This window comes from Jaculus jaculus, chromosome 11, assembly GCF_020740685.1.
Source record: "Jaculus jaculus isolate mJacJac1 chromosome 11, mJacJac1.mat.Y.cur, whole genome shotgun sequence".
NCBI lineage: Eukaryota > Metazoa > Chordata > Mammalia > Rodentia > Dipodidae > Jaculus > Jaculus jaculus.
In genome coordinates, this window is record NC_059112.1 from 106,251,711 (window position 1) to 106,264,833 (window position 13,123).

The following is a 13,123-nucleotide window of genomic DNA, read 5'->3' on the forward strand; positions in this document are numbered from 1 at the left end:
AACAAAATGGGCAGCCACTAGCCACTTAGGTTAAATAAGAGTAGATTTAAATCGCTTCCCATTACCACCTTTGTTTTCCAAAGTGTTTGATCTCCTGTGTTAATTCAGTCTGCAATGGTGTGGTGGGGAGCAGGACCAGGTGGCAGAATAGGGGACCAAGCCAGGAGATGGTTATTGAAAGAAGAAAAAAATTGGCCAAAAATTGTTCTCAGGGTGAGATGCATTTCTTTTATAGTGCTTCTGTGAATAATGCAGCCTTCCAGGATTTTAGTTTCTTTGGTGAAACCAAATCCCCAAAGCAGAGGATGTTTTGAGTCATCAGTTTCAGTACTAAGTGTTTCACCTGGTTATAGAGAGACTGACTCCCACTGTCATAGACAAAAAATGTTCACTGTGGTATTATTTAATATGGAGTCAAAGAAAACCTATCATATTAAAATAGGATAGCAAAACTGATGCTGTAAATTAATCACTGTGCAGCCAGACAATTGTTTGGATATGTTACTGCAATGTACAAAATATAGTAAGGCATTCTGTATGGTGTCATTTGTGTGCTTAAGAAGTTTTTCATCCTATATTCAGTGGGAAATATCATTAAGTGAATGGATTCATAGTAAAATATTAGACAGTGCTACTCTGGATATAAAATGATGAGGAACTCTGCTGTGCTTTCTCAAGTTTTCTAAACATTACACAGCAAACACTGGCTTTATAACGATGCTTGTTTGGGAAGCAGTGGGAGGAAAATTCTTCTCAGTGGTGCCTTAGAGCAGCCAATGCAAGGCTGGGGTGAGGGCGAAGTAGGGATGAAGCTCTCTGCACATGTCCAGTGAGGAGGTGGTGGATATGAGTCTCCTGTAACACTTCTTAGTACATGTGCCTATCTGCATGCAAATGCAGGCCAGGGAATAACCTCAAGGGTCAGTCTTGAGCATTGTCTGCCTTTGTAGAGACATTCATTCATTCGCCTGCTCACCAGTTAGGCCTGTGGTGGTTGGATTCAGGCATCCCCCATACACTTAGATGTTCTGAATGCTAGGGCCCCAGCTGACGGAGATTTGGGAATTAATGCCTTCTGCAGGTAGTGTATTATTGAGGATGGGCTTATGGGTCTTATAGTCAGTGCCCCCTTGGCAGTGTTTGGCACACTCTCCTGCCCCTGTTATTCACCTGATGTTGGCCAGGGTGTGATGTCCACACTTTTCTCATGCTATCATTTTTCCCTGCCATCATGGAGCTTCCCCTCGAGCCTATAAGCCAAAATAAATTTCTTTATTTTCCCCAAAAGCTATTCTTGGTTGGCTGATCTCTGCCAGTGATGAAAACCTGACTACAACAGTAAGGTTGGTACTGAGGAGTGGTGTCATTTGCTGATAGACACCTGACTGTGTGACTTTGGCCTTTTGGAGCTGATTTTCAAGGGGGATGTGGAAGGATTTGAAACCTTGGCCTAATAGATACCTTGAAGTGCTGTGAGTACAGCTTGATAGACTATTCTGGTCAGAGTTGAATGCAATAAGAACTATGGACTGTAAAGTTTGGCTTATGATGGTGAGAAAGAGCTTTGTCTGGACTGGGCTAGAAACAGTTTGTGTGAGAGGCTTGCTGTTATGCCTGTGTCCTGAGAACTTGTGCAGCATTGCTTTGTGTAGAAACAGATTGGTGTGTATAGAGGGATTTGACACAGAAAAAAAAAAAATTCTTTGGGCAAACTGCAATTGAGAGATTATAACCTTTGAGATTGGGCCAGCTGCCCTGCACTGGGGCAACAGGAAGAATGTAGACTCCTTTGAAGGGGCCTGGGTGCTCAAGGAGTGTCCTGTTCTTCAAAGTCTGCTTTTTTCCCCTTGGATTAACAAATTGGCACCCTGCCTGGTATTGTAGAATGTAAGAAATGCAGCAAAGAGAGGGTCATTGAGTTTGCAATATGGTCTTGTGTTTTGGAAATGGCCATGAGCAATGCACAGCAGGTTTGCTGAATGCCTACACAGAGACCCGATGGAGCTGTGAGGATGAACCGTGGGTTTCAGTGGAGACCCAGTGGAGATGCCGGGACCACATGATGGTTGCTAAGGAGAGCTGCTGGCCCATGTGAAGTTTTCCAGGTCTGTGAGTAGCCTAACTGGAAGGGAGGAATTGGAACTCTAGAGACTTGTTAGTGGTTTGGATTTTCGGACTTAGAGACTTGTCACTGGCTAGAGTTGCTGGTCTTGAAGATGCAGGGTTTGAGGTTTGCCTTGTCTAAAAATCTTGTATTGCTTGAATGTTTCTTTGCTATGCCTAGTACCATATTTTTCAGTGTGAATGTTTATTCTTTGTCATTATGACTTCTGTGGGGATTTGGGGTATTATGGCTCAGTTAAAAGACCTTGGATTATGGGAATGTTTGAACATCATTAGGATTGATAAAAACTATGGGGACTTTAATGATGGACTGAATGCATTGTATCTGACATCATGGATGGTTATCAGTTTATGGGGGCCAGAGGCAGAATGTGGTGGTTTGATTCAGGTGTCTCCCATAAACTTAGATGTTCTGCAGGCCAGGTTCCCAGCTGATGGAGACCTGGAGATTAACCCCTCCAGGAGGCAGTGAACTGTTGGGGTCAGGCTTATGGGTGTTATAGCCAGTGTCCCCTTGCCAGTGTTTGGCCCACTTTCCTGTTGCTATTGTCCACCTTATGTTGGCCAGAGTTGATGTCCACCCTCTGCTCATGCCATCATTTTCCCTGCCATCATGGAGCTTCCCCATGAGTCTATAAGCCAAAATAAACTCTTTTTTACCCAAAGCTGTTCTTGGTCAGGTGATTTCTGCCAGCGTTGTGAACCTGACTACATCAAGGCCAGACTGGTAGGCCAGTGAGGTTCTGGAATCATTCTGTCTCAACCTCTCCTCCTCAGTGCTGGGATTATAAACATATGACACAGTGCCCAGGTTTTTCCTTTTTAATATGTGTTCTAGGGGTCAAATATAGTTTCTCATGCTTGTGAGCCAAGTGCTTTAGGCACTGAGAGCCATCTCCCCAGTTTCCCAACACAGGACTCCTGTGGCTTGCTTGTGGGGCCCCTGTACAGCTTTCTTAAGGAGGATCTCTACCCTGGTCCTAGTTGAAAATTATAAGGCAAGCCACTTTGTAGAGAACTCATTTAAAATATGCCCAGGTGATTCATGCATTTGTCTGTTAGTAGATGGGGTCATTTACAAGCAACCGATTAGAAACTAGCAGTATTCATTTAGGAATAGAGCCACAACAAGGCCATCCTAAATCCTCTGCTCTCCCCTCACAAGATGCTGCATTAAGCTCACCTTTCTCAAGGCGTGTGGATTACGAGGTATCAGGACAAAGGAAAGCCTTAGGCCCCACTGTTCTAATCCTGTAAAGTTCCAGTGTGGTTGCTATGTAATTTTAGTTTATTTTCTTTTCAGATGGAGCCTGCTTGGTGCATTTTTTTTTTCTCCCTATGGGAGAATATTTTCAAACTGGTCAAGAAGCTGTGTTGCTGGAGTGAGGCATGCCTCAGTAGTTCATGGCCATAACTCGCAACAGAGAGTATGTCACCTCTGCTCCAAGGATAGGATTGATTCATAGAAAACAAACAACAACAACAAAAATCTTTAGTGCATCGGTACTCAGCACTATTTTCTCATAAAGAAGCAATTATGGGGAAAATTCCCACAAATGTTGGGTAGGTGAGGGGAAAACAAGCCATGATGTTTTTGTTTTGGAAGGTTTTATCCACCAGCATGAGCAGAACCTCAGATCACGAGTGAGGCTCTGTGGTGGTTTGAATAGATAGCCCCCATATTCAGTGTCTTATTAGTTTGTAGTTTGCATCTGCAGCCACCTGGCCAGAGACAGTGTCACTGGACAGACCCTTATGTGTGGTGGTGGGTTTGAGATTTCAGTCTAAAGAGATGCAAAGTGTGTTTAGCTTGAGTTCATGAAGTGTGCTGTGCTGTGTGGCTTGTGGCTTGTGGCTTTGTCTTTCTTTGCCTGGTCCTTTAAGAGGGGGCCAACTTCCTCACATTATGGAACTTCCCCTGGATCTGTACGCCTCAATATAACCCTTCCTCCATAACTGTGCCTGGTCTGGAAGCTCATCTCAGCAAACCTGAGCTGTCTGCTACAGGTGCTAACATTGGTACAGTGACAGTCACCAGCACTGATGTCGCCAAGGGGTGTTTTATTTATATCTGGTTGGGAAATTGGGACCTACAGAAAGTGAAAAAGAAAATCACACCCACATTTCCTCCATCAAGAGCTACCTACTGTGTCAATCCTTCCATGTATGTAACTCTACCTGTATGTACACACACACACACACACACACACACACACACACACACACACACTTTATTTTCCTTTTGCAATATGCTCTCACTGGATAGCTCAGCCTGGTTTCAAACTCACTATGCTCCTGCTTCAACCACCAGAGTGCTGGGGTTATAGATTTGTGTCACCATACCCAGCCATACAAGTACTTAAAAATATCTATCTATCTATCTATCTATCTATCTATCTATCTATCTATCTATCTATCTATATCTTTACACTTAAAACACACCCAGAAATGTAACCTTCATATTTCAAAAACTTGACAAAAGGTGTATTTACATACATATGCACACACTTTAACTTTACATTGTGTCCCCTCTCTATCTGACACCACTTTTTCTCCTTCTTCTCTCTTCTTCCCTCTCTCTTTCACAGTACTGTGGATTGAATCCAGAGATTTTCATATGCTCAGCAAGCATTCTACCAGTGAGCTACATCCCTAGACCCCCTTTGTTTGGTTTATTTTATTTTTGTCTTGTGACAGGGTGTGGATGCGTTGTTCATCTTGGCCTTGAACTCAGCCCAGAGCCCAGGTGGATTTGATAGGCAGTTGTCCTACCCAAGCTCCTAAATGGTGGCAGCACAGACTTGTTCAACAGGCCCATTTGATAACTTGCATTTTCCCCTTAAGATTCCATCTTTCTGGTAACTATATGCATGTAAAGTTTCATTCTTTGCTGTGTTTGCCTCTGCCCGTACCTGTGTCTATGGAGAGAAGGACAAAGACACATGTTGTATAGTATTCCACTGCAGATTGTGCCCTGTGTCTTTTTATAGCCAGTGGCTGGATTTGTTTGCAGATTGGTGTGGTTTCATCTGGGAACACATGTTGTGCCCAGGTATATGAGGGCAGACATCACATGAACAGCGTGCTGATAGAGTGTGTATGTTTTCGGTTTTCAATGGATACCAGAAAGTAGGCTTGCTAAATAATGAGTCTGCTGGTCCTAGGACGTTATGGGAGGCTTTGCTCCCATTCTCGGAAGGAGATGGGGCTCACCTCCATTGCTCCTTCCCTCATGGGGTGGGAATGAGGAAAACAACCTTGTCCTGGTATCATCTTGTCTTGTAGCTACAGATGCTGATGGAGACCCTTATTTCCCTGAGGGTGAGCACGAACATGGTTTTAACTCTTTGCTGTGGCATTTGCACATGAGAATAGCAATTTATATCAATAATCAGGCCTGGCAACATCTGCCAAGGTTGTCACACTCCGCAATTAAATGGCCATATGTGCCTGAGAACGCGGGGACAATGAGACTGTAATTAGGATTTGCTGTCTCTCCACTGGCCACCCATTCCGTGTTTCACTTCCAATAACCTTGCTTTTGTGAACTGATTTGTGAATCAAATCATTCCACTGAGAGTGTCAGTTTGTGCTATATTAGTAATACTTTTTTATACGTGCGACTCTGTCATTACATGGGGACCAGCAAAGCTTTCTGCCATTTTACACAGCGTCTGTAGAGGACACAAGTTAACACTGGAACTCAACTTTGAAAATAATGGACTCTCTTCTGTACCAGGTCACCCTTGCCAACTAAATTTCACCTGCCGTTATCATCTTGGAATCCTTCAAATGTCATTGTCCCTGAGCAAGGCAGGCAGAGACAACATACATAAACTTTATCCAAAACAATTGAAATACTACCTTTAATGGCACATTAAAAGCACTCTTATAACAGAAGATAGAATAAAAAACAAACAATCCTTGCTCATTTAGCTCCCAGATGACAAAGATGGATGGTGGTTACGTAAGGACTTGGCACATTCCAGAAAAACCCTGGAAATATTGCCTCCATGTGGAAGTGTAATAAAAGTGGAAAATAAACATTTGAAAGATTTATCAGTGCTTTAAAATTTGCTTACCAATATATAAAATTGTAATTCATTGTGTGCTAGGACTTTAACTGAAATGAAGTACAGATTGGAAGGACACAGGAAACCAACAAATACTTCACTCTTCACAGGATTCTCTACATAGCATGTACGTACATATATGTTCATATATGTAGTCCTATAGGTATCCACACACACCATAAATATATGTATATTCACATATATGTGTGTGCAGCTTTGTTGCATGAGTAAAACCTCTTACATTCCACGTGTAAGTGCTTGCACAAGCTAGGCTGTTCTAATCTGTGTACCACGCAATTCTGACAGTTGATGGGAAAGAACACTACTTTTTCTACAAGACCAAATCTTGCTTCTCCAGCAGAATAAAGGTTTGGTCACTATCTAAAGCTTGGTGTCCACGAGAGCCGGTTAAAACGTGTGATTCATTTCTGTTTAATATTCACATGCAGAGAGAAGGGGTGGGGAAACAGAGAGAGAGAGATAGAGAGAGAGAGAGAGAGAGAGAGAGAGAGAGAGAGAGAGAGAGAGAGAGAGGGAAATCAGAGAAGAAGACTTTGGGCAGAAAAGAGGAAAATTACATGAATGCTGTGTGAATTCCAGCCAAATCCATTTTCAAAGGTGATTGTCAAACTTTTGCTAACAAGACAGCTCTTTGGAGCAAATGTGAAATTGAGAGCTTTTTCATTTTAGTCCAAGAACGAGAAGAGGACTTGAGATCCCAAGGCTTCAACCCCCTAAGTAGCTTTTCTGGAAAGGGGTACAGGGAATGGAGACAGTGGACTGTGCTGGGCGCGGTGCAAGGGGCGCCTCAGCCTCCCGGGGATGTCTATTCACGTTGATGTCCTGAATGCCGCCCCCCACCGCCCCCGCGCACATTTTGAATAATGCAGGGAGCAGCCTAAGGAATTGGAAGGGCTTATATCCTGCCTGTAGACATCTCATTGCTCGTGAGTTAAAATTGGTTGTCAAGTGAGGACTCTGGGGAGCGCGCAAGGTGCCCTACTCTGTCATGTGGTACATATTTAATGCTTGAAAGAACAAGGGAAGGGACACGTGCAGGAGAGACAGAGCGGGAGGGAGAGGGCGAGAGAGGTTGCACCCTGAACTCCAAGCTGGCTTTGGAGTGTGGAGCAAGGCAGGCGTGGGGGGCGGGGGCGGGACCCACGCAGCCCCGGCCTTCCTTCAGCTGCAAGACTTTGTAAACACACACACACACACACACACACACACACACACACGCACGCACGCACACGCGCGCGCACACACACGTTCACACTTGGTGCAGGCAGAAGGAACGGGGCGCAGGGCTACTCCGCGGGGGCCCCTTTGTGTGCATGCGTGCGCCCCCGGGGGCGTAGATCACCGCCTGTTCCCGCGCCTCGGCGCCCGCGCGCTCCCTGCACAGCTCGTCCTGAGAAGGGGGAGCTGAGGCGGGCCACGGGCACCTGCTGGTGGCGACACCCAGGTTGGCGAAGGACCGAAGGGAGACATTGACATTACTAGCACGTGGGTGCCATTTGCGATCGCCTCGGACTTCTCCCGCCCGGTGTGCGGCGGGCGAGCTGGCAGGAGGCACTTTGCAGGCGACAATGAAATCTTGGCAGCTAATTGCAGTCGTGGGAGATGCCCTTCAGGTAGAGCGCAGCGCGGAAGGCTCGGGTAGACTGTCACCGAGGGAGACGGGAGGGGAGGGGAGGCGAGAGCGCGAGGCAGCCTGGAGCCCGCGGGGCTCTGCGGGAGGAGGGTGCGGAGGGACGGGGGCGGGAGGCAAGGGGGAGGAGTGTGTAAATTGACATTTTTGGCTGCCTGTGGCAGAGGGAGACGCCGTCAGCCGCTGTCCAACGTTAGAGCGGAGAAGGAAGGTGGCGGCGTGTGCGCCTCGGGGGCTGGCGATTAAAACAGGGACTTGGAGGTGGATGAGCCCGGGAAGCCCCGAGCCGCGGTAGATGCTCGCAGCTGCGCCCGCAGCGTGTGAACCAGACGTCTTAGGTAAGCTCAGCCACCGAGCAGAGCCTTCCGGGCTGCGATCAGGGTTCGCCTCGGCTTCTCCCACGGGACCCCAGGGTCCGGGGAGCACGACAGGGTCGCTTAGACGAACTGGAGATCCCGCTGTTGAGTGGCTTTTCCTTACCGATTAGAAGTTCCTGGGTAACTTCCTTGCCCATCCTCATCCGACCCATTTAACTTTGTCCCCAGGGGTGAATAAGCTCTTATGGAGAAACTGGGGTGTACGCCCCGCGTAGACTAGCCGGGGTTTGTTGTTTGCCAAAACGCTGCGCGTTGTCCTGGCGAGAAGGGAGAGAGCTTGGAGAAATGAATGGGCAGATGGGTCGTGCGTTGGAAAGTTGGCACGCTCGCGTTCCAGCAGGGCGCGCGTGTGCGTGCGTGTGCATATGCACAGGCTGTCGGTGGAAACAGGTCGACCCTGCCCGTGATGCTGGTGTGATTTCCATCATTGTTATCGTCTGGGTTCCCGCAGAAGAGAGGTTGTGTTGACACAGGCGTGCACTTTGGAGAAGGGAGGAGAATTAAAAAAAAAAAAAAAACAAAAAAAAAAAAAACTGGGCTATATTATTCAGGGGAAGGCTTGTCCTTTTCTGAGATACTAAAGGAGGGGGATGTGTTGTTCTGACTTCCAAGTTAAGAGAATCCACTGTCGGCGTTTCCCAAGTACACGAAATGCACACAGCAAGCATCAGAACAGAAGAGCCCCGTCCTCTCCAGCCTTCATTTTCAGATGACAGCGGAACAGAGGGCTTTATTTCTTTTGACAAAAAGAGCTGTGTTCCCCAGTTTTCTGAACACAAAAGTTTGGTGGTAAGACCATGACAGTAAAGTGTTACGGTCTCGCGTGGGCCGAGAGTTCCTCCCGGTGCCACGATGTGTCATAATTCACTCGCTGTTTACATGGCTTGCATTTCGGCTACGCAGGAATGAATTCAGTGTATACTAGGGGTAGTAAAAAGAAAATGATGGCGCAATCTATATGTGTAGCCAGGTAGTAAATTGTTTGGCTTAAGACTCCAAAGCCTTTGTCAGACAGACTCCCCGTTTTTGATCACAGTAGACCGGCGATAATAATTCAAAGGGCCACAGTGCATAGGTGTTTGTGGAGGGGAGTGAGTTGCCTGGGTGTTTTGCTGTAATTCAGTTTGAGGAGGCTGTTCTCATGCCATGTGGGAGGAAGACCACAGCATTGGGAGTTTTCATATAAGAAGCTGGATTTTCTAGCTCTCCACTGCCCGCACCTCCCACTACCCAGGCTTTACCTGTACTCAGATATCTCAAAAATAGGAAAAAAAGAGCTGTCTGTCAAGACTTAGAGTGTTGGAGGTTTTCCTCCCCCTCCTGTCTCTCCTTTTCTCCCTCTCCCTCTCTCTCTCTCTCCCTCTCACTTTTAATCTTATCTATATTTCTTTCCTTTTGTTTGCCTTTATTTTTCTTACAGAAAGCATTTTGGGTATCTTTTGCTACATTAGGGTTCCACAAATCTTTGGCATTCTGGAGGAGAATTGCAACCTGATTCAGTTTTTGCTCTTGGAATGTTCTGTTTACATACAAGAATTATTAGGTCATCCCTCAATATCCTGGTAAACATTCAAACTTTGCTAGTCATTTCCTTTTAGACAAGACCCTCTTAGAAAGGCCCCTCATTCCATGAGAAGAGACGATACTTTTCTGTGTTTTCAGCAAACAGTAGGTTTGTACAGAATACACTCTGATAGTTTGTGCCTTCCCTGGGTAAGCATATTTGTGCATCTGTCAATTAAAAACTTGTCTTTCAAACTTTTATTTTCTCTACTACCTGCTTTAATTTTATTTGTTTTGATCCTGGCCCAGTTAGAAATAACCATTTGCAATGACTTAGGGACCAATTTCACGATAGGAAAAAAATGTGTATGGAAATATCTGATTGTGTTTTTATTTACTTCTACATAGGGGAACAAATTGTCTCCCCCTTTTTCCTCTCTTGCTCTCCACATGGAGTGTGCTGCAAAAGTAGACCCGGGTCTCTAAATCACAGCTGCAACATTGTCATGCCTTATGATAACACATGAGCTCTAGGACATATATGATCATCATTGGAGAATACAAGCGCCTATGTTCATTTCCTTGCTTTGATGATGGAGAATCTGGTTGGAAAAAAAAAAAAATCAGTCTTCTGCTAAATAAACCCTAACACCCTACTGAAAGAGAAATCCTGTCTTGATATCTGCTCGGAGTGATCTTCCATATGTGAGGTTGAGGTTCCTAGTAAAGTTGCAGTCAGCAAAATGGGAAGTGGTCTGCCTGGATAAGAAGACACCAGAAGCAATACCAGACTTGATTGGCACTCAATTTGTTAGGATGCTTCACAAGCGAGCTGTTCTTTTCTTTTCTTCTTCCCCCACACCCCCCCTTTTTTTTTGAATTTCACAGGTGTTAATCTCAAAAGTTTTCAACCAGGGCGAAGACATCCTTTGAAAGTAATTTTCAGGAGAACAAAACATGTCTTTTAGATGGTCATTTTCATCCTGTGCTGGTTTTCTGACAATACAAACATGTGCAGGGAAGAGAAGCCCATGTGTCCTGCATGTTAGGCCTTGTTGTGTTGCATGATACAACAGTCCTGGGTATGAGGATACATCGGGTCTTTCATATGTGTTCATAGATGTTTAGGTATCTTCCCCTTAATTTTCATCCTGGCTACAACATTTGTGTGTACCATGAGCTCTAGTAAACAGAAGCAAATAAGAGAAGAGAGAATCTTATTGTCATATAGAAGCGACTAGAGTTACTGTTCTTAGGACTTGTCATTCCCATTATACCCACTCTGCTTTCAAAGCACCAAGGCCAATAAATCTTTCAAAGTCAGCATTTAACAGAGTGCCTGGCTTATGAATCATTGCATATTAAATTATTCTGTAACTATAACTCCCAAACAGTTTTCAGGGGGCATTTTTTTATTAATATAAAGTTGATATGAAAGTCTTGGGACTTCCGTGTGCCTCTGTACCCAAAAGGCCCAAACAGCTTGTGTCAGCTATACCAACTTGCTTTTGATTCAGCAAAACTAGGTTATGAATTCAAGCAATTAAAAATGACAAAAAGCCCAATTTCACTGCCTAGATTAGTCTGCTTCCAATTTTTCCTCTCCATAAAAATTTCAAAGTGTTCTTTCTCATCAGGTGCTTGTGTAACCTATAGGGCAATAGAGGCCCCCTGTTTCTCAACTGCTTATCATGTCTGAGGGCTTTGATGTGGTGGATGTAAATAGGATCATTGGATGTTCTGGATGATTGAGTATTTTCAAGTTCTCATGAAATTGTTCTGGTTGAGTTAAAAGGGAAAACAGGGAAGGACAAGCAATGGTTCCCTGGCATATATTGAGGGTGAGTCATCTTGCAGCTAGTTTCCATGGATGGCCAGAGGTGACTTTTCAATCAGTGGTATAAATGTGGAAGAAATAGTCCATTCAGCATTTAAATGGGACGATGAGATTTATAGTCAGTTAGGTGGGTGGATGGGTAGAGGGATAAGGGGCAGGGTGGATGGATCTGGAGGGAGGAAGGGAGGGATAGGTGGACATATGGGTATTATATGTGGTGGGTGGGTAGATATGTATGCGGGTAGATAGTTGTAAATGTATATATTTATTTAATGGTTATCATACTTACCACCTTTCCTCTAGGTGTTAACTTTTCTGGGTAAATTCTAGTTGTTCTAATTCTTCTTTTTATCTTCATAGCCAAAGCTATGTTCTTTGAGATGGGTAGTTTTTGCTTATATAGCAATTAGTAGTCAAGACTGATCATATTGAATTACCTGCAGTTTTGGCTAAGTGACTAAGTTTCCTAACCTGGTTTGTAGTACCTTCATCATACAAAAATTGCACACACTTCCTCACCGTTGGCTATCCCTCACTTCCATTGCAATGCAGAAAGGCAGCAATCCCCAAGTCAAGCTGTTCTTTGCTAAGAGAACCCTTTCAGGGCTGCAGAGGTGGAGGAGGCCACAGCCAGCCCTTCTGTGTCTCTATGGTGATTCTGCCTCTGAGTTGATGTGAGATTGTGGGTGCCATTGCTCATTCTTTTTTTTTTTTTTTTTTTTTTTTTGGTTTTTCGAGGTAGGGTCTCACTCTTGTCCAGGCTGACCTGGAATTCACTATGGAGTCTCAGGGTGGCCTTGAACTCACGGCAATCCTCCTACCTCTGCCTCCCGAGTGCTGGGATTAAAGGTGTGCGCCACCACGCCCAGCTCATTCTTTAATTGAAATCTCCACCTGCAGGAAATCAGTTGCTTGTTGGCTAATGAGGTGGAAAGATCCGTGCATCTATTGTACTTATCTTAACGTATAAACTAGAGGCCTTGCCTTCTTATGGGCAAGACAAGGAGGGAGATGGAGACTTCAAGGCCTACAGCAGTGAGAACCTAATAGTACTGTCCTGGTTTCTACCTGGACACTTTCTGACTGCTTCTAAGTCTGGCGCTGGGCTATGAGCATTGAGTACTATCAGTACCATTCTCGTGGCTTCACAGATGGCAAGGAAACTTCCAGACTTGGTGATTTGATAAAGTGATCAGACTCCAGATATTTTTAAATTCTGGTACATAAAAATACCACTGACATTTAATAATCCAAAGGGTTATTTGCATCTGAAAGAGATGCAAAATGGGTGTGTAGCAGAGATCCTAGGCAAGTGATTCTCATCCAAGGGGAGTTTTATTCCCCCACTCAGGATGACATTTATTGACAGCATGAAGATGTATCTGGTCATCGCACATTGGTGTTGAATGGGTTCAGGCCCAGGCTGTGACAACAACATCCCCCCTACCTCACACACCAGAGTAGGACTGTGCCGTAATGCCACAGATGCTAGATGGAGCCACACCACTCTCGGCAACACCAGGAAGAGTTTCGCCGGCACACTTGTCCTGATTTCTCA

The 13,123-nt window shown here is 45.0% G+C and overlaps 1 protein-coding gene across 22 annotated transcripts in view; it reads left to right on the forward strand.

The window, feature by feature from the left end:
- The window catches only part of Rbfox1 (RNA binding fox-1 homolog 1), a 1,978,359-nt gene that overhangs the window by 841,599 nt on the left and 1,123,637 nt on the right, over positions 1-13,123 (forward strand). The window contains exon 1 of one of the 22 annotated variants that reach the window (XM_045161617.1): positions 7,267-7,831. The exons of 20 other annotated variants lie outside the window; for them this stretch is intronic. In XM_045161617.1, coding sequence (XP_045017552.1) covers positions 7,787-7,831 — 45 coding nt within the window. In that variant the 5' untranslated portion in view covers positions 7,267-7,786. Of the gene's footprint in view, positions 1-7,266; positions 7,832-8,016; positions 8,187-13,123 lie in introns of those variants that run through there. One more of the 22 variants, XM_045161628.1, reaches the window with a different exon arrangement.